General features: G+C 41.1%; 1 protein-coding gene across 1 annotated transcript; it reads right to left on the reverse strand.

Moving 5' to 3' along the window:
* Positions 1–8,340: 8,340 nt before the first annotated feature.
* LOC115204587 (zinc finger protein 665) lies at positions 8,341–16,072 on the reverse strand. Its single transcript, XM_029770246.1, has 2 exons — positions 15,349–16,072; positions 8,341–12,131 (listed from the first exon to the last, which is right to left on the reverse strand). Exons 1-2 carry the CDS (start codon positions 15,563–15,565, stop codon positions 9,538–9,540), a joined length of 2,811 nt encoding a protein of 936 aa, XP_029626106.1. The 5' UTR covers positions 15,566–16,072; the 3' UTR covers positions 8,341–9,537.
* Positions 16,073–22,893: the final 6,821 nt, after the last annotated feature.

The following is a 22,893-nucleotide window of genomic DNA, read 5'->3' on the forward strand; positions in this document are numbered from 1 at the left end:
CTAGACATACCCAAAAGCAATTATTTATCTTGAGAGGGCCATAAACAATACCTAGTAATACTCATACTGACAGAAATATTAAAATGTAACCTTTCTAGTAAAAAGAAAAGTTATAAATTGCTTTGATGTAGTCACTTTTGAGGATAGAATATGAAATATGTATTTCCTATTCAACAAAATTGGATTAATAAGTAGAGTAGTGGAGGTATACAGGTGATCAATTATGTAGCACAAGAGAAATCATGCACCAAGTAGCCTACACAATCGCAAAACACATGAAATATACTGAACAAAAATATAAAACGCAACAATTTTACAGAGTTACAGTTCATATAAGAAAATCAGTCAATTGAAATAAATTCATTAGGCCCTAATCTATGGACTTTACATGACTGGGCAGGGGCACACCCATGGTAGGGCCTGGGAGGGCATGGGCCCACCCAACCAATAAGAATTATTTTTTCCCCACAAAAGGGCTTTATTACAGACAGAAATACTCCTCAGTTTCATCAGCTGTCCGGGTGGCTTGTCTTAGACGATTCCACAGGTGAAGAAGCTGCATGTGGTGGCTGGTGTGGTTACGTGGTGTGCTGTTGTGAGGCCGGTTGTACGTACTGCCAAATTCTCTAAAACGATGTTGGAGGCGGCTTATTGTAGAGAAATTATCATTAAATTCTCTGGCAACAGCTCTGGTGAACATTCCTGCAGTCAGCGTGCCACTCCCTCAAAACATCTGTGGTATTGTCTTGTGTGACCTTCTAGAAAGGAGAAATGCTCACTAACATGGATGTACACTAATTTGTGCACAAAATTGGAGATACATTTTGTGTGTCTGGGATCTTTTATTTCAGCTCTCATGAAACCACTTTACGTGTTGCATTTATATTTTTGTTCAGTATATATAGTTGGTTTAGGAGTTAATTTTGATATTTCAACCTGCATGCCCTGAAACATTTTTGACTCAAAATGTAGATAATGCTGGTGACCACTGTTCTAGAGTTCTCTGTTAACACTGTCAACGTTTCCCTTTAATGTGGCAATTGTGATCGAATCAACACAATATTAGCCACTTTCAATGCAACATAACGAAACAAAAATTATGCAAGAGATTTTGTTGTAGGCAGAACGCATCGAACTAGGATTCTATTGCATTGACACACTTGACTCAGCCCGTACTCTACAGACCTGTGCAACATAAACAATCAGAGCTGCAGTAGGTCTATATGCAAATACACCATTGCCATATATGGATCTGTGCCATTCACTTTGAACTGGACTGTGTTAACAGCATGAGCAGTCATGAGTAGATGCACTTGTTTTGAGATCAAAGCGAGAGCTGCATGTAGCCACGTCTGCACATTTTGTTCATATCCTTTGCTAGTTAGTGATTTATTAGCCCAGTTATAGATCATTTGTAGTCAGCAATAGGAGAGTGAGTGATTGCTTCCGCCAAGAGTGCACATTTCTAAACATCTTTGAAAAGCGAGTTAGGTTAAGAGTTTTTTTTGTCTTAAAGGGGCAGTGTTGTATTTTGAGACAGGCTTAAATAAGCTTAGTAGCCAGCAGGTAGCATAATTTGACTGATTCTGTTATAATGCATTTTATTTTGTAAAGTGTTTTTTTTTGTTGCATCAAACAACACTTTTAGTCATCTTGTCTGATGGGGGCCTTCATTATGATCTATTAGCCACAGTAGCCTATTTGGCCTCTGTTAAAACTGTAACGAAAAGTGGGTACAGCCTCAGTGTTCACAGTAAACGTGAGCTGGAATATGCACAGAATTTTAACAACATTCAAGTTTTGTGCTCTGCAGACCTGAAATGTTCTCAAGTGCCTAAATTATTTTTAGGGAACATTGGCTGTCTGTCTGTTCTGGAGCATCACCTACTGGAAGGAGCAGCTTGATAAGGTCTAGGCCTACGGGGGGGGGGACAGCTTGATGATAAGGCATAGGCCTAGGGGGGACAGCTTGATAAGGCATAGGCCTAGGGGGGGCCAGCTTGATGATAAGGGATAGGCCTAGGGGGGACAGTTTGATTAGGGATAGGCCTAGGGGGGGACAGCTCGATGACAAGGCATAGGCCTGGGGGGGACCGCTTGATGATAAGGCATAGGCCTAGGGGGGACAGCTTGATGATAAGGCATAGGCCTAGGGGGGGACAGCTTGATGATAAGGCATAGGCCTGGGGGGACAGCTTGATGATAAGGCATAGGCCTGGGGGGACAGCTTGATGATAAGGCATAGGCCTGGGGGACAACTACAGTGGGGGGGAAAAAGTATTTGATCCCCTGCTGGTTTTGTACATTTGCCCACTGACAAAGAAATGATCAGTCTATAATTTTAATGGTAGGTTAATTTGAACAGTGAGAGACACAATAACAACAAAAATATCCACAAAAACGCATGTCAAAAATGTTATAAATTGATTTGCATTTTAATGAGGGAAATAAGTATTTGACCCCTCTGCAAAACATGACTTAGTACTTGGTGGCAAAACCCTTGTTGGCAATCACAGAGGTCAGACGTTTCTTGTAGTTGGCCACCAGGTTTGCACACATCTCAGGAGAGATTTTGTCACACTCCTCTTTGCAGATCTTCTCCAAGTCATTAAGGTTTCGAGGCTGACATTTGGCAACTCGAACCTTCAGCTCCCTCCATAGATTTTCTATGGGATTAAGGTCTGGAGACTGGCTAGGCCACTCCAGGACCTTAACGTGCTTCTTCTTGAGCCACTCCTTTGTTGCCTTGGCCGTGTGTTTTGGGTCATTGTCATGCTGGAATACCCATCCACGACCCATTTTCAATGCCCTGGCTGAGGGAAGGAGGTTCTCACCCAAGATTTGACAGTACATGGCCCCGTCAAATGATGCGGTGAAGTTGTCCTGTCCCCTTAGCAGAAAAACACCCCCAAAGCATAATGTTTCCACCTCCATGTTTGACGGTGGAGATGGTGTTCTTGGGGTCATAGGCAGCATTCCTCCTCCTCCAAACACGGCGAGTTGAGTTGATGCCAAAGAGCTCCATTTTGGTCTCATCTGACCACAACACTTTCACCAGTTGTCCTCTGAATCATTCAGATGTTCATTGGCAAACTTCAGACGGGCATGTATATGTATTCTTCAGCAGGGGGACCTTGCAGGCGCTGCAGGATTTCAGTCCTTCACGGCGTAGTGTGTTACCAATTGTTTTCTTGGTGACTATGGTCCCAGCTGCCTTGAGATCATTGACAAGATCCTCCCGTGTAGTTCTGGGCTGATTCCTCACCGTTCTCATGATCATTGCAACTCCATGAGGTGAGATCTTGCATGGAGCCCCAGGCCGAGGGATATTGACAGTTCTTTTGTGTTTCTTCCATTTGCGAATAATCGCACCAAATGTTGTCACCTTCTCACCAAGCTGCTTGCCGATGGTCTTGTAGCCCATTCCAGCCTTGTGTAGGTCTACAATCTTGTCCCTGACATCCTTGGAGAGCTCTTTGGTCTTGGCCATGGTGGAGAGTTTGGAATCTGATTGATTGATTGCTTCTGTGGACAGGTGTCTTTTATACAGGTAACAAGCTGCGTTTAGGAGCACTCCCTTTAAGAGTGTGCTCCTAATCTCAGCTTGTTACCTGTATAAAAGACATCTGGGAGCCAGAAATCTTTCTGATTGAGAGGGGGTCAAATACTTATTTCCCTCATTAAATGCAAATCAATTTTAACATTTTTGACATGCGTTTTTCTCTATATTGTTGTTGTTATTCTGTCTCTCACTGTTCAAATAAACCTAACATTAAAATTATAGACTGATCATTTCTTTGTCAGTGGGCAAACATACAAAATCAGCAGGGGATCAAATACTTTTTCCCTCACTGTAGTTTTTTTAAGCATGTTACTAGAACCTGTACGCAATCGACTGCTTTTTGTCACGCATGTTCAAATATTTCACCTGAGGACAGGGAACATCGTTCTGAATCAGTTCAGTGATATCAATAACACTACAAACAATCATGGAAACTAGATGTCGACCGATTAATCGGAATGACCAATTAATTAGGGTGATTTCAAGTTTTCATAACAATTGGTAATCTGCATTTTTGGACACCGATCATGGCCGATTACATTGCACTCCACGAGGAGACTGCGTGGCAGGGTGACTACCTGTTATGCGAGTGCACCAAGGAGCCAAGGTAAGGTGCTAGCTAGCATTAAACGTATCTTATAAAAAACAATCAATCTTAACATAATCACTAGTTAAACTAGTAATATCATCAACCATGTGTAGTTATCTAGCTTGTCCTGCGTTGCATATAATCGATGCGGTGCCTGTTAATTTATCATTGAATCACAGCCTACTTCGACAAACGGGTGATTTAACAAGCGCATTCACGAAAAAAACCACTGTCGTTGCACCAATGTGTACCTAACCATAAACATCAACGCCTTTCTTAAAATCAATACACAAGTATATATTTTTAAACCTGCATATTTAGTTAATATTGCCTGCTAACATGAATTTCTTTTAACCAGGGGAATTGTGTCACTTCTCTTGCTTTCTGTGCAACAGAGTCAGGGTATATGCAGCAGTTTGGGCCGCCTGGCTCGTTGCGAACTGTGAAGACTATTTCTTCCTAACAAAGACAGCCAACTTCGCCAAACGGGGGATGATTTAACAAAAGCGCATTTGCGAAAAAAGCACAATCGTTGCACGACTGTACCTAACCATAAACATCAATGCCTTTCTTAAAATCAATACACAGAAGTATATATTTTTAAACCTGCATATTTAGTTAAAAGAAATTCATGTTAGCAGGCAATATTAAACTAGGGAAATTGTGTCACTTCTCTTGCGTTCATTGCATGCAGAGTCAGGGTATATGCAACAGTTTGGGCCGCCTGGCTCGTTGCGAACTAATTTGCCAGAATTGTACGTAATTATGACATAACATTGAAGGTTGTACAATGTAACAGCAATATTTAGACTTATGGATGCCACCCGTTAGATAAAATACGGAACAGTTCCGTATTTCACTGAAAGAATAAACGTTTTGTTTTCGAAATGATAGTTTCCGGATTTGACCATATTAATGACCTAAGGCTCGTATTTCTGTGTGTTATTATATTATAATTAAGTCTATGATTTGATAGAGCAGTCTGACTGAGCGAAGGTAGGCAGCAGCAGGCTCGTAAGCATTCATTCAAACAACACTTTACTGCGTTTGCCAGCCGCTCTTCGCAATGCTTCAAGCATTGCGCTGTTTATGACTTCAAGCCTATCAACTCCTGAGATTAGGCTGGCAATAATAAAGTACCTATTAGAACATCCAATAGTCAAAGGTATATGAAATACAAATGGTATAGAGATAAATAGTCCTATAATAACTACAACCTAAAACTTCTTACCTGGGAATATTGGACTCACGTTAAAAGGAACCACCAGCTTTCATATGTTCTCATGTTCTGAGCAAAGAACTTAAACGTTTGCAATATGTGCCATGTAAAAAAGCTCTTACTTTCTTCACCAAGACTTTGTTTTTGCATTATTTAAACCAAATTGAACATGTTTCATTATTTATTTGAGACTAAATTGATTTTATTGATGTATTATATTAAGTTAAAATAAAAGTGTTAATTGTTCATTCAGTATTGTTGTAATTGTCATTATTATATATATATATATATATAAAAAAATCGGCCGATTAATCGGTATCGTCTTTTTTTGGTCCTCCAATAATCGGTATCGGCGGTGAAAAATCATAATTGTTCGACCTCTAATAGAAACACCGCTATAAAAGTCTTCTTTCCGAGATGTTTATATATGTGTGTAGGTACAGTGGCAAGTACATGAACCCTTTGGAATTATCTGGATTTCTGCATAAAATTGGTCATAAAATTTAATCTGATCTTCATCTAAGTCACAGACAAAACACAGTCTGCTTAAACTAATAACACACAAATTATTGTATTTTTGTTGTCTATATTGAATAGATAATTTCAACATTCACAGTGTAGGTTGGAAAAAAGTATGTGAACCCCTAGGCTAATGACTTCTCCAAAACCTAATTGGAATCAGGAGTTAGCTAACCTGGAATACAATCATTGAGACGAGATTGGAGATGTTGGTTAGAGCTGCCCGATAAAAAAATACTCACAAAATGTGAGTTTGCTATTCACAATAAGCATAGCCTGATGTGAACCATGCCTTGGACAAAAGACATCTCAGAAGACTCAATATTAAGAATTGTTGACTTGCATAAAGCTGGAAAGGGTTACAAAAGTATCTCTAAAAAGGCTTGATGTTCATCAGTCCACGGTAAGACAAATTGTCTATAAATGGAGAAAGTTCAACACTGTTGCTACTCTCCCTAAGAGTGGCCGTCCTGCAAAGATGACTGCAAGAGCACAGTGCTCAATGAGGTTAAGAAGAATCTTAGTGTCAACATTCTAACATCTCTGTTGACGAGTCTACGATACGTAAACACTAAACCAGAATGGTATTCATGGGAGGACACCACAGAAGAAGCGACTGCTGTCCAAAAAAAACATGTCTGAAGTTTGCAGAAGAGCATCTGGATGTTCCACAGCGCTAATGGCAAAATATTCTGTGGACAGATGAAACTACAGTTGAGTTGTTTGGAAGGAACACACAACATTATGTGTGGAGAAAAAAAAGGCACAGCACACCAACATCAAAACCTCATCCCAACTGTAAAGTATGGTGGAGGGAGCATCATGGTTTGGGTCTGCTTTGCTGCCTCAGGGCCTGAATAGCTTGCTACGTCAACGGAAAAATGAATTCCCGAGTTTATCAAGACATTTTGCAGGAGAATGTTAGGCTCTGTCCGACAATTGAAGCTCAACAGAAGTTGAGTGATGCAATAGGACAACGACCCAAAACACAGAAGTAAAGCAACAACAGAATGGCTTCAACAGAAGAAAATACACCTTCTGGAGTGGCCCAGTCAGAGTCCTGACCTCAACCCGTTTGAGATGCTGTGGCATGACCTCAAGAGAGCGGTTCACACCAGACATCCCAAGAATATTGCTGAACTGAAACAGTTTTGTAAAGAGGAATGGCCCAAAATTCCTCCTGACCGTTGTGCAGGTCTGATCCACAACTACAGAAAACTTTTGGTTGAGTTTATTGCTGCCAAAGGAGGGTCAACCAGTTATTAAATCCAAGAGTTCACATACTTTTCCCACCCTGCACTGTGAATGTTTACACGGTGTGTTCAATTAAGACATGAAAACGTATAATTGTATGTGTTATTAGTTTAAGCAGACTGTGTTTGTCTTTTGTTGAGACTTAAATGAAGATCACATTTTATGACCAATTTATGCAGAAGTCCAGGTAATTCCAAAAGGTTCACATACTTTTTCTTTCCACTGTATACTGATATCTTGTAGCGGTGTTCGTGCAATTTGTGGAATTTAACTTTTTATTAATTTCTCACAGTACTCTTTGTATTTGTCATTAATAAGAAATAGAAGACAGTACATTCCCCAGACAGATTAAACCTTGTCCTAGAGGAGGACGATCAAGAGAGACTCTCCTAGTCCAAGACTTAATCTGTGTTCAGGAAACTGTCCCATAGTTCAGCAGACAGGGAGTGGACCAGAGGGTCATTTCCTGACATATTTGAACAAAGTGGAAATCAACTGGGAAACGAAAAAACATTAGGGGTCAAACTTGGTTAGGCTAAGGTTAAGTTTAGGGAAAAGGGTTAGGTTAAGGTTTAGGATAGCTTTAGTGAGGTTAGTGTAAGAGCTCGGGAAAGGCTTAAAGATTAGCACTGGGTTAGTGTACCATGGTCTGCCGCCATTCATTTTCTGCCTGTTGAAACTACCTCCTTTTAATGAAGACGATCCAACAGTCACGGTTTTACTCTGGTTTTGTTTTTAATTGTTGTTGTTTTACTCTGGGTTTGTTTTTAACTGTTGTTTTACTCTGGGGTTTGAGTATGAATGAACATGTAGACGGGTGTCTGAAGGAGGGAGTGCAGGAGCACGTATTTGTAAACCGAAACACAGTTAATTCTACATGACAGGAGCCGACATTGAGATACTATAATTCACACAACACAGACACATTGTGAAATCGAGTTCATAAGACAAACATGTTGGTGATTTATAACATGAGTCCTGAGCGGCAGTGAAGATGGGATGGTTACATTCCATGAAGTGAAGCTGGTCTCACAGATACACCATGCCACAGTGTTCTACGAGCAATCTTACCTGTACATGCACTCTTCATAATATAACCCCCCCCCCAGCCCGAAGTATGTTAGTGCTGGGGTAGATAAATACCCTGCAACTCCAAAAGAAGTTACCATCTTAAACAGAAATATATATAAAACAAAATAGCTGATAAAAACATTTATTGAAGGTTTCAAAGTAACAACAATTCCATAATATAGGTTTGCTACAACGTTGGACTGTAGTGAAATAATATTGATCATATAATATATCTCTCACATGCGACCAGTGATACGACTTCACAGACTTAACAACAATGTTAATGAATTATCTGATTCCATAGAGAATATACTTAGATTTTTTACAGTAATAGGCTATCAAGAAATGTCTGAGAATTAAAATTGTAAAGGAAAATAGATTTAACTACATTGTAAAAGATTTAACGATTCACAGGCATGAAGCTTAAGTTATAAAGCATTAACAAGCGTGACAAGGCATATGACAAGGGCGGCAGGTAGCCTAGTGGTTAGAGCGTTGGGCCAGTAACTGAAACGTCGCTGGTTTGAATACCAGAGCCGACAAGGTGAAAAATTTGTCTTTGCCCATGAGCAAGGCACTTAACCCTAATTTCCTCCAGGGGTGCTTAACTACTATGGCTGACCCTGTAAAACAACACATTTCACTGCACCTATCCGGTGTATGTGGAAGAACATTTTTTGGAGGGGCTGGGATCTTACAGTTACAAGGCAAAGCATGACCAAAAACAGACCTACTCAGGCCGAGCAGCCTACAAGAAAAACATGTTCATATAGCTTTTCTGTAGAGCGTAGGACCGGAGGAAGAGACAGAAAAAAGGCATTCCCTTTATTACATTTCAAGGTGACTTAATCAAACCATCCAACCTTAACAAGTTACAGTAACCTGATCACCCAGGCCCAATATCCAAGTCTAACGGCTTGTGTGGGATGAAACCAAATAAGGCAGAATTCCTAAGGACAATAAAATCCCTTAACATACAGTAGTTTAAAGTTCACCATGTCCAGATACAAGTTACCACAGATCATACATCCATATAGATGACATCAAAGTTCTCTTCAGAAGTTTCTGAGATACCAAACATGGAGGCAATAGCATCACTAACACACATTTCAATAGTCAGGAAGTGCTGAATGGCCCTTGAGTGTTTTCCTGGGCCATTTGTCATGCAGACCCAGAGGTGACAAAGCACATACGTTAGGGCCTACAGTACAGTTTAATTAAGTTATTATCAAACCTGAGGGTATGTTCACTTACAGGTGTCAGTTTGAATAAGCCTTCATCTTCAAACGGACATTTTACACAATGGACACTGTTGTGTTCCCTTTAGTGAATATTCTTCATGTGTGATTTAAGGGAACTGATCTGACTAAAGCATTTGTTGCAATCGTTGCAGCGATATGGTTTCTCTCCAGTGTGAATTCGCTTGTGGCGTGTCAGATCACCCGATGATGTAAAACCTTTCCCACATACAGAACACTTAAATGGCTTCTCCCCTGTGTGAGTCATCATATGAAGTGACAGTTTTCTGCTATAAATGAACCTTTTGCTGCAGACATGGCACTGATGAGATTTCTCCCCTGTGTGAGTCTTCATGTGTTCTCTAAGGACTCCCTTCCAAGTGAAGCTTTTGCCACAAACAGTGCACAGATAAGATTTCTCTCCAGTGTGAATTCCCTGGTGGTCTTTGAGATAACTCAGTGATGTACAGCCTTTTCCACAAACAGGACACTTATGCAGCTCTCGCTCTGTTTTAGTTCCCGGATCTCTCTCTGTGTGAATCCTCATATGCTTTCTCAGATAACGTTTCTCCCGGAAGCACTTGCCACAATCACTGCAAAGATACAACTGTTTCTCTGATTGATTTTCTCTTCGTTTCTCCCCTGTGTGTGTCCTCATATGTCTAGTCAAATCACATTTCTGAATGAATCTTTTGTTGCAAACATGACATTGATGTGGTTTCTCCCCAGTGTGAATTCGCTGGTGGATTTTTAGAACATTTGGATATGCAAAGCCTTTTCCACATACAGGACACATATGCAGTCTTCTCTTTTTGTGACTCCCCAATTCTCTCTCTGTCCGACTTCTTGGTTCGCTCTCTGTCCGACTCCCCGGTTCGCTCTCTGTCCGACTCCCCGGTTCGCTCTCTGTCCGACTCCCCGGTTCGCTCTCTGTCCGACTCCCTGATTCAGTCTCTGTATGAGTCTTCATATGAACCCTCAAGTAACTCATCGTTCGGAAGCTTTTGCCACAATCGCTGCAGAGATATGATGGTTTCTTTCCAGAGTGATTCAGCTGGTGTTGTTTTAGACCACCCAACGATTTAAAGCATTTTTCACAAAGAGTGCACTTGTATGATTTCTCCCCTGTGTGAATTCTCATATGCTTTCTCAGTTCATGTTTTTGACTGAAAGATTTGTCACACTCTTTACACTTAAATGGTTTCTCCCCTGTGTGAATCTTCATATGCACTTTTAATGTTGCCCTTTGAGTGAAGCGTTTCTCACATTCAGTGCAACAAAACGGTTTCTCCCCTGTGTGAATCCTCATATGGTCTTTTAATGATGACCTTTGAGTGAAGCATTTCTCACATTCACGGCAACCATATGGTTTCTCCCCTGTGTGAGTCCTCATATGCTTGACCAGATGTCCCTTGCGGTAGAAGCATTTGTCACATTCTTTGCACTTATGTGGTTTCTCACCTGTATGAATTACCTGATGTATTTTTAACAGGCCTGAGCTAGTAAAGCTTTTAATGCACACAGGACACTTGAAGGGTTTCTCCCCTGTGTGATTTCTCTGATGTACTTTATAATGGCTTACATTATAAAAGCTTTTACTGCACACTGCACATGTGTATGGTTTCTCACTACCATGAAACTTTTGTTGGTGTTCCTTTAGGTAGCGTGGTCTCTTAAAGCATTTATTACACACAGGACAGATACATGGATTCACTCCATGAGTTTTCCCATGTATTTTTAGAGAGCCTGGTGTGTTGAAACATTCATTGCACACGGGACAGTTGTACGGTTTTGCATCTGGGTGAGTAGTGCTCATATGTTTGTTGAAGTCGGTCTTGACACTGAAGGATTTGCCACATTCTTTGCACATATATGTTTTTTCACCTGTGTGAATTCGCTGATGATCTTTTAAAGAAGCTGTGCAAAGAAAGGATTCATTGCACAAAGAACACTGCTGTGGTCCTTCTTTCTCCCCTGTGTGAACTTTTTTGTGTCGTTGTAGACCATTTAGTGATTTAAAGCCTTCACAACAGAAAGGACATCTGTGTCGTTTCTCTGCTTTGTGAATTCTCTGATGTACTTTTAAACTGATTGGTGCCTTAAACAGTTTACTGCACACAGGACACTTGTATCGCCTCTTGCTTGTGTGACACTTCAATGGTGCGTTCTGCTCATTGGTTATCTTGGCCTCAGTGCAGACTTGAGAGCTTTGTCCTTTCTTGTCCCGGGTTCTCTTTGACCCTGACGGTAGTTCTTCACTCTCCTCCTCATCAATACTAACAATGATTTCACTTGGAGCTGCAGAACAGTCTGGATGTAGTACAGAGAGGGGCTGAGAGTCACTGGTTGGTTCTGATACTCTGATACTGTAGTGCTCTTCATCTGATTCTGATTGGGTCTGTTCAGTTGTGTTGATGGGTTGAGAGTCCCTTTTGCTGTCCTGATCACAGTCACTTTCCACACAGGGAGGAATAAATATCAACTGTATGACCTCTGTGGTAGCAGACCTAAGTCTTAGAAGCTGCTCTTCCTCCTGACTGGTCCTGAGTTCCTCTTGTTCCTCTGTAATCTGTGTGGGCTCTGGGTCCTCCTGGCTCAGACTGGGGCTCAACTCCTGCTCACAGTGCTGCTGCTGCTTAGGGGGAACCTCCTCTTCCGGGAGAGTTACCTGCTTGGGGTCTGCAGAGAAGGAGAGAAGTAAAAATACTAAATAACAATTCAAAATACTTCACATTCTGAATTCTCTATGCCGTGCTTAGGGCATCATCAAATTGTCAGCCGGTGATTGTCAAGCAAATAACTGCCGTTCTCACGGTAATTGAGACGATGTCTGGAATGACACATCGATGTCTGGAATGACACATCGTCCCATCGACCTGTCCGAACATCGTATGGTCTATTTATTTTTAACCGGGGCAGGGGGTCGTTGCGTTGCCTAGCAATTCAGCCTGGGTCCTCCACAAACCACTGATTAAGATCAAATCATTAGACTACAATGTGAAAATCATTTTACCAAGATTTTATTTCCCTGTGTGTAAATAAGTACATCAATACGAACCAATCATATGGTTACATGTGGTACCGATAACTTTGATTGGTGATTTGGAACCAAATGTTGTAGGCCTACAGTGTGATACAAGACCCTTTCAATGGTGATTACAGACAATTTCAACTGAGATCGTGAGCGCACGTTCACCATAGAAGACATCACTGGGCAGTCTTCTCGGGAGAGCTAAGCAAACAGTCATACTCAGTGTTCAACAGCAGGCCAGCGCAGAGCTCACATCCTCCCTACTGATGTCATCAGAGGAGAGGGAATGAGGGTAATTTCGCTTTTTGTTTGAATGCGACTTGTTTGTCTAAAACAGATCTTTCATGATCAACTTTCAAATGAATCTAGAACGCCAGTAAAAGGCTTCTATTCCTGAAAGTTGTGTTTGTGAAAAGACAAAATAACAACACGATCTGGTAAATAATGAGAGACGGAATTCTAAATGGTAGCAACGTCAGCACAAGAACTGTTTGTCGGGAGCTTCATGAAATCAGTTTCATTATTCGATTCACCGCGATTTAACTGAATCTGAATTAAACGCAATGGTGAAGTGAATCATTTTTCCAGTCAAAAATGATCATGAATCGTTCAAAGAAAATCAGTCAATACAGCCGGCCTTATTGGTGAGTGTCGGTGTATTGGTGAGTGTCGGTGTATTGGTGAGTGTCGGTGTATTGGTGAGTGTCGGTGTATGTATATATGACCAACTTCCTTTTAATCAATGGCTTTAACATACTGGATTTGTTTACATTCCGAATGTACTAATTAGCATAAAAGTTGCATGGTAATTTCTTAAATTGGTTTAAAATGTAACAAACTTTCAATGTTGAATAAAGTTTTGTTAATAATATGACCACCCCATCTTAAAATTACTGTAATTATGTATTTTCCCTACGCTGCTTCCTTCATTTGTTATTTTCCTGATTGGATAACATCTCGACTCAGTGTTGTGGTGTACTGTTCTTGCTAACGTTTTTCACCTGTGCATTCTGACACAATGAATTTAAATAGTGTAAGCCTACACAAAACACAGCCTTTATTTGAAGTGTTTCTAAATTCCAAGTAGGATTAAATGAATAGTGGAAAAACGATTGGAACCACATCCGTGTTTGACTGCTAAGTTTTAATACACGTCCACTGTGGGGCTCAATGGTAAATCCTAACCTCATGAAAAAGTCCTGCGTGTTCCTGAGAAGCTTCTCTATAACATGAAATACAAAGTATAACACCAGAACCACAGTTTCAATGTTGACCCCTAACACTCTAATATCATACCTACTTTACATGACCAAAAGTATGTGGACACCTGCTCGTTGAACATCTCATTCCAAAATCATGGGCATTAATATGGAGTTGGTTCTGCTGCTATAACAGCCTACACTCTTCTGGGAAGGCTTTCCACTAGATGTTGGAACATTGCAGCGGGGACTTGCTTCCATTCAGCCACAAGAGGATTAGTGAGGTCGGGCACTGATGTTGGGCGATTAGAACTGGCTCGCAGTTGGCGTTCCAATTCATCCCTAAGGTATTTAATGGTGTTGAGGTTAGGGCTCTGTGCAGACTAATCCGGTTCTTCCACACTGATCGACATACCATTTCTATAAAGACCTCGCTCTGTGCACAGGGGTATTGTCATGCTGAAACAGGAAAGGGCCTTCCCCAAACTGTTGCCACAAAGTTGGAAGCACAGAATCGTCTAGAATGTCATTGTATGCTGTAGCGTTAAGATTCCCCTTCACTGGAACTAAGGGCCCTGCCCGAACCATGAAGAACAGCCCCAGACTTTTACTCTGCCTCCACCGAAATGTACAGTTGGCACTATGCATTGGGGCAGGTAGTGTTCTTCTGGCACATTTACACTTCACAATAACATCATTTACAATTGACCAGGGCAGCTCTAGCAGGGCAGAGATGTAACTGACTTGTTGGAAAGGTGGCATCCTATGACGATGCCACGTTTAAAGTCACTGTGCTCTTCGGGTGGGTATAATTTGTGGAACGTTCCAACAGGAATCTGTTCCAAAAACGTTGTAAATAACAAGGTGGCCAACAAACAACGCATACAAAGTTATATAGCGGCAGAATATGATACAGGGTAGGGTTTGTTGGCAACCTTGAACTTTATGAAGTTTTTGAAACAGATTCCTGTTGGAACGTTCCACAAATTATACCCACCCTGCTCTTCAGTACGGGCCATTCTACTGCCAATGTTTGTCTACGGAGATTGCATGGCTGTGTGGTCGACTTTATAACGTTACACCTGTCAGCAACGGGTGTAGTTGAAATAAAGGTGTCAACATACTTTTGTATTTATACTGTATAATACATTATGTTAACAGTTAGAAGTTTTGAAATAAAATATTTATTTGATTGTATATACGTTATATACACCTAGCCTTAGCAAGCTCTTTGCCAGCAAGCTAAGCTTTTTTAGCTATAATATTTAGCTAACGTTAGTTAGTTTTGCAAACATTAGCTACTTAGCATCAAGTGTAGACGATAGAAAGAAGGTCGTAAAAACAGATTTATATTCGTTTAGAAGACTTAAGTAAAACATTTTACCGGAGAATGACCTTTGATACCCATTTCTACCACTAGCTAACTCCTTGTTCTATCTGAGCCGGTAGTAGAGTCGCTGCCATTACCGCGGCAGAGAAAGGCCTATAGGATCTCACGTGAGTCGCGTCAGCCAGGCTAGATAATTATCGTTAGCTGCTAAACTTTAAAGTCAAAACAGCTTAAGTTACCTGAACCTAGCAGTGAATACGATACGTCCACGGCTAGTGATTCAGCAAACACAATATGTTGTTATCCGATAACTTGGTGTAACTGGTCGCTACAAACCTGCTCCGAAATGATCCAGAAGAAGCCCCCGTAGACGGTCGTTCTCTCCCTGAACCTCTGCTACCGTCTTTTCTACCACAACACATATCTCCACCGCCGCTGTTGTCAGCCGCTCCTGGTACTCTGCTAACGTCTTCTCCGCCGAACCAAATATATCCACAGCCGCTGCTGTTAGCCGCTCGGTAATAAACACACTCAACACCTGTAGTTTGGACATTTTACGTACAAATAAACATTTCAGACGCTCAAACTACATATTCCTATTAGACCCACACTTTCTGATGAAAACATGCGACTGAGCGCCATTATTGCTGTGAAAAACGCAATAATAACTAAGTACTTCCGGGTCATGGATTTTTGGAATCCTTCAGAATAAGAGTTCTGTCCTGTATACTTTGTCAATTAATAATGATGGAGGAAATGGTGGATAATGTACACAGTTATCGAAATGTTATACAACTTATCATACAAATAATAATTTAAAGTATTTCTATAAGATAGTGTATATTAAGTGGTCAACAATGTTTTTAGTGTGGGTACTTATATTATTCATTGCAGCATACAGCCTGAACATGTGTCAAAGTAAAAAAGAGTTCCATTCTAGTCAGGAGCACTTCTACTTTCCAAATCCACAAAGTGTACACCCTGAGGAGCATCACTGCTCATTTTGCAGCCCTTAAAGAGGGGCCCATCAGCTTAAATCCAATCGTTTTTTTTCTTCATATTGGACACACATATTGCACCTTACATAATTGTCTGTATGCTGTGTCGCAGTAAAAGGGGGGGGGGGGGGTCCATTCTATTCAGGAGCCCTTCTCATTTCCAAATGCACAGAGTTTACACCCTCCAGGGTCGTCATTGCTACTATTGTGGCCCTTTAAGAGTGGGAAATCCGCTTAAGTCCAAATATGCTGTTGGGTTTTATTTCACTTATTAGATGTGATGCATTGCCATTTACAGTAGATGTAGGCCTAAGTATGAACGGACTGTAATGCACTAAGAGGTTTATATTGTATTAACATAGATTGAGCAACATATAATAGACATGACTAACTGGAGGGTTGCTGGCTAGTAGGAGTGTAGGCTGAGTAGACTCGTGACACACACACACAATGCCTGGTTGTGGGGCCGCTCAGGGACAGGTGTACGGGAGGGGCTGGTAGAATGGAAGATGGCTGTAGCACAAAAGCAGAAACTGTCCTAACTGTGGCACAAGAACAGGCACTGTCCTTGGGTGTCTGACTCTCGGGTACACACATGAAGATAAGCTAGAAGACAACTATGGTTGGCAACAAAGATGCGTCTAGAGGCTGGGACCAGCCTGCACGCCAACGATAGGCTGGAGTAAGTCTAAACCACACCCAAGCCTCTACTATGACAGGCCCTCAGGGAGAGGGAACTACGTCTGTCAAGAAGTATTTAAGGAAGAACTTATGATGTCATTTCAGTTCTCTGTTTGCCCTGCGAGGTGTTACAGTGATCCCGTATATGCGAAGATTGCATTTACCATTTATTCTGCTTGACTAATTCTATTAATAAACAGCTGAAAATATATTCAGTAGCCTAGTGTTAAATTTTGTTCTGATACCAGAATTGAATTGACGCAGCCCTAACAATGCGCATATTAGATAGGTTTTATTTACACAAATACATGTGCATAGTCATACCCTGTCACGTGGTGTCTACACTTGACACATACATGCGACTTCTGCTATCAAAATACGAAGATTGCACTGAAAGACGGGTTTAGACGCACAAAAGTCGCTTTGTGGTCTGACTGTTTTCAGATCTGTAGGCCGTCATTGTAAATAAGAATTTGTTCTTAACTGACTTGCATAGTTAAATAAAGGTTAAAAAAAAAAAAAAAAAGATCTGGCTGACAACTTCAGGAGATGGTCAGGGATGCATTGTGTATGCATTTCCCCACAGTCTGGACGCAATCCGGTTACCGCCGTTAGTCTTTGCGTGTCAAAAAAAGATACACTTCAAATAACACTATTTGACGTGTCAAATAAGCTTGTTGACCAATCAGGAAATGAATAAGACTGCATGTTACATAATAATTTAACGTGTTCATCATTTTTTACGTAGTTATTCAACCTAGTTATTACACATTGATTTATTTACAGGTATTCCCAAACTGGGGTGCAATGCTGTCGAAGGTACGCCAAATAAAATGTGATTCACATCAAAAATATATATAGTTAGTTATTTTTTCTTCACATTTTCAAACAGTACATTTATATTTTACGGGGCTATACATTTGGGTGAGTTTTTTTTCTCACCTGAGTAGCCTCGGTTCACTTGTCTGACCGCTTGCATGGTGACGAGTTTCTCACACGACCTGCCAATCTGGGTGATGTTTTTTTCTCGCCTGAAGGATCTGATTCTAGGATTACAGGGACTCTCAGCAACTATATTCAATGCGGGACAAAGTTGAGGCTATGATTAAGAAGTTGGAGCTCTTCTCTGTCTGCATTAACAAAGACAACACACAGGTCTTTCCATCATTGTATGATTTTTTTGTGTGCAAATGAACTCACGTTTACGGACAATGTCAAATGTGATATAACGAAGCACCTGAGTGAACTGGGTGCGCAATTACGCAGGTACTTTCCCGAAACGGACGACACGAACAACTGGATTCGTTATCCCTTTCATGCCCTGCATCCAGTCCACTTTCCTATATCTGAACAAGAGCGCCTCATCGAAATTGCAACAACCGGTTCTGTGAAAATGTAATTGAATCAGAAGCCACTGCCAGATTTCTGGATTGGGCTGCGCTCAGAGTATCCTGCCTTGGCAAATCGCACTGTTAAGACACTGATGCCCTTTGCAACTGTAACAGTGTAGGTTCCGTCCCTCTCTTCGCCCCAACCCGGGCTCGAACCAGGGACCCTTGCACACATCAACAACTGACACCCCACGAAGCAACGTTACCCATCGCGCCACAAAAGCCGCGGCCCTTGCAACGCAAGGAGAAACCCTACTTCAAGTCTCAGAGCGAGTGACGTCACCGATTGAAACGCTATTAGCGCGCACCACCGCTAACTAACTAGCCATTTCACATCGGTTACACAACCACGTACCTATGTGAGAGTGGCTTCTCGGCCCTCACTAGCATGAAAACTAAATACATATTTTCCACACAGACAGTGTGTGGAAAATGATTTAAGACAGACTGAGACTCTCTCCAATACAACCCAACATTGCAGAGTTATGTGCATCCTTTCAAGCACACCCTTCTCATTAACCTGTGGTGAGTTTTTCACCATTTTTGATTAACAAATATGGTTTTATATGTAAGATGGTTAAATAAAGAGCAAAATTATTGATTATAATTCTATTATTATTTGTGCCCTGGTCCTATAAGAGCTCTTTGTCACTTCCCACGTTGTGACAAACTCACACTCATTCTTATGTTTAATAAATGTATCGTATAGTGTGTGTGTGGGAGGCTTACAATGATGGCAAAAAAAAACTACATTTGAAAGTGCGCTGACCCTGGTGCTAAAGGGGGTACGCAGCTGGAGGTTGAATGTTTGAAGGGGTACGGGACTATAAAAAGTTTGGGAACCACTGGATTACACTATCACTCGTATTTCATATGTCACAACGATTCATCGATACGTATGCTATGATGCTGGTAAAGTTCTGGCGCACCTACAGCCCTGGTCATAAAAAAAGCTAGCTAGATCATGGATGCAAACAATGTTCTTCCCCAAAAACATAGCAAAACGACAATCTGTTTCAGTAGCTATATAGTTAGCTAGCTATATAGCTAAGTGTCATCATCTAAAACAGGGTCATCATTATAAAACAGTTCTTATTTGATTAATGGTGGTCTACTTTGCGTTTATTATGATTTGGGGCGGCAGGTAGCCTAGTGGTTAGAGCTTCAAGTCTAGACACGACCTATTTATTATATGAAGCGAGATACCTGCCAAAAGGTTGAACGTACATATCGTTAAGATCATAAGAAAAGCCATGAGTGAAACATGAAACGTAGATCTGAAATTTCTGCTGTGAACATACACACACCATGTTTCGATTAAGGACCAACATTTTAGGCTTGAACAAATCTTGTGTTGCAATTATGATGTACACTAATACTTTTCAGAGTTTTGGCCTGTGATGAGTGCTGCACGAACAAGCGTAACACAGTATAAAAAAAAGGTAGTCAGGGAAACCGGAAAGAGGTATGCTGCACATTTTCAAGTTAAAAGTCTCCATTCTCTATTACTCCTCAGTTGAGTTTACCTCACATTAGGTAGCAAATGTAATGGATATGTTTGCCAGCGCAAGTCTACAGTCGTGGCCAAAAGTTTTGAGAATGACACAAATATTAATTTTCACAAAGTCTGCTGCATCAGTTTGTATGATGGCAATTTGCATATACTCCAGAATGTTATGAAGAGTGATCAGATGAATTGCAATTAATTGCAAAGTCCTTCTTTGCCATGCAAATGAACTGAATCCCCCAAAAAACTTTTCCACTGCATTTCAGCCCTCCCACAAAAGGACAAGCTGACATCATGTCAGTGATTCTCTCGTTAACACAGGTGTGAGTGTTGACGAGGACAAGGCTGGAGATCACTCTGTCATGCTGATTGAGTTTGAAAAACAGACTGGAAGCTTCAAAAGGAGGGTGGTGCTTGGAATCATTGTTCTTCCTCTGTCATCCATGGTTACCTGCAAGGAAACACGTGCCGTCATCATTGCTTTGCACAAAAAGGGCTTCACAGGCAAGGATATTGCTGCCAGTAAGATTGCACCTAAATGAGCCATTTATCGGATCATCATGAACTTCAAGGAGAGCGGTTCAATTGTTGTGAAGAAGGCTTCAGGGCGCCCAAGAAAGTCCAGCAAGCGCCAGGACCATCTCCTAAAATTGATTCCGCTGCGGGATCGGGGCACCACCAGTACAGAGCTTGCTCAGGAATGGCAGCTGGCAGGTGTGAGTGCATCTGCACGCACAGTGAGGCGAAGACTTTTGGAGGATGGCCTGGTGTCAAGAAGGGCAGCAAAGAAGCCACTTCTCTCCAGGAAAAACATCAGGGACAGACTGATATTCTGCAAAAGGTACAGGGATTGGACTGCTGAGGACTGGATTAAAGTCATTTTCTCTGATGAATCCCCTTGTCCGGAGAAGACAAGGTGAGCGCTACCATCAGTCCTGTTTCATGCCAACAGTAAAGCATCCTGAGACCATTCATGTGTGGGGTTGCTTCTCAGCCAAGGCTCACTCACAATTTTGCCTAAGACCACAGCCATCAATAAAGGATGGTACCAACACATCCTCCGAGAGAAACTTCTCCCAACCATCCAGGAACAGTTTGGTGACGAACAATGCCTTTTCCAGCATGATGGAGCACCTTGTCTTAAGGCAAAAGTGATAACTAAGTGGCTCGGGGAAAAAGCATCAATATTTTAGGTCCATGGCCAGGAAACTCCCCAGACCTTAATCCCATTGAGAACTTGTGGTCAATCCTCAAGAGGCGGGTGGACAAACAAAAACCCACAAATTCTGACACACTCCAAGCATTGATTACGCAAGAATGGGCTGCCATCAGTCAGGATGTGGCCCAGAAGTTAATTGACAGCATGACAGGGCAGATTGCAGAGGTCTTGAAAAAGAAGGGTCAACACTGCAAATATTGACTCTGTGCATCAACTTCATGTAATTGTCAATAAAAGCCTTTGACACTTATGAAATGCTTGTAATTATACTTCAGTATTCCATAGTAACATCTGACAAAAATATCTAAAGACACTGAAGCAGCAAACTTTGTGGAAATTCATATTTGTGTCATTGTCAACATTTTTGGCCACAACTGTAGATAGCACTAGCTGTATTATGCCTACAACAGTAACGTTTCTGTCCGCTGGGTGTATCTCTACAGCATGGGCATATCTCTGGGTGATGTGGACATCCCCATGCATGCACCTTATCAAAATAAGACTAATTCAATATTGCACCATCCCATTCTCTGGGCTCTGTCTGCAATCATAACCAGTAGTATCTACCAGGAATAATAAATCATAACCAGCAGTATCTACCAGAATAATGAATCATAACCGGTAGTATCTACCAGGAATAATAAATCATAACCAGTAGTATCTACCAGAATAATGAATCATAACCAGCAGTATCTACCAGAATAATGAATCATAACCAGTAGTATCTACCAGAATAATGAATCATAACCAGTAGTATCTACCAGGAATAATGAATCATAACCAGTAGTATCTACCAGAATAATGAATCATAACCAGTAGTATCTACCAGGAATAATGAATCATAACTAGTAGTATCTACCAGGAATAATGAATCATAACCAGTAGTATCTACCAGAATAATGAATCATAACCGGTAGTATCTACCAGAATAATGAATCATAACCGGTAGTATCTACCAGAATAATGAATCATAACCAGCAGTATCTACCAGAATAATATAACATAACCACTAGTATCTACCAGAATAATGAATCTGTCACAGGGGTCGTTGAATGGAGACCAAGACGCAGCGTGGATAGTGCTCATTTTCAATACTTTAACGAAGACACTTGACAAAATAACAAAAACGACCAACACAGTCCCGTCAGGTACACTTAGACTAAACAGGAAACAACTACCCACAACCCCAAAGGAAAAACAGGCTGCCTAAGTATGGCTTCCAATCAGAGACAACGAAAGACACCTGCCTCTGATTGGAAACCATACCTGGCCGAACATGAAAACCAACACATAGAAATAGACAACTAGAACAAACCCACATAGAAACAGAAAACCCAAAATACATACAAAACAAACCCCCCTGCCATGCCCTGACCATACTACTATGGCAAATGACCTCTTTCACTGGTCAGGACGTGACAGAATCATAACCAGTAGTAACCAGGTATCTCGCTCCATACCAACTAGCCTGACTGCTAGAGGAACCTGGGTAACATCTCCATTGCATACTCCTCATGTTCTCTCCTTCTCAAAAACCATTAGAGGAGAAGGTCAGAGGGGAGGGACCTCTGGCTTTCTCATCCAATGGGTTTTGAGGAGATGAGGAGAGAGGACGACAAGTATGCAACTGAGATGTTACCTTTGTCTTTTCAAATATAGCATGGCACAGATGTTGGACCGGGGATAGTTCAAATTGTGGTCTAGTAGCTTGGCTGGCCAGTGCACAAAATCCTTCAATTCCATCCCTGAGTAGAAAAGTGTAAATAATCTGTATTTATAATTGAATTATGACAAATAATTGTCTAAATATGAACAATGATTCAAATGTGTTCAAATTGTTACATTTGCATTACATTTGGGTTTCAAAACATGTTCCAAGGTCAAATGAAAGAACAACACATCTCTGTATACATCACATGAATATAGCACTATACAGGAAAAAACGACCGATTGTGTGCAAAATACTGAGGTAAATCAACGTCCGGGTTGGTGATGTAAGTGACATTGGTGACCCAATGAAATTCAAGCTAAGGTGAGAGGAATACAATTCTCAACACTATTTACAGGGGTGCATCTACTAACACT

Source organism: Salmo trutta, chromosome 12 (genome assembly GCF_901001165.1).
Source record: "Salmo trutta chromosome 12, fSalTru1.1, whole genome shotgun sequence".
In the NCBI taxonomy this organism is placed as follows: Eukaryota; Metazoa; Chordata; class Actinopteri; order Salmoniformes; family Salmonidae; genus Salmo; species Salmo trutta.

Excerpts from the sequence above, each read along its gene's own strand:
- LOC115204587 (XM_029770246.1), bottom strand. The coding sequence starts at position 15,565 with ATGTCCAAACTACAGGTGTTGAGTGTGTTTATTACCGAGCGGCTAACA. Across the intron at positions 12,132-15,348 it reads TCTGGATCATTTCGGAGCAG|ACCCCAAGCAGGTAACTCTC; the intron begins GTTTGTAGCGAC and ends CCTTCTCTGCAG.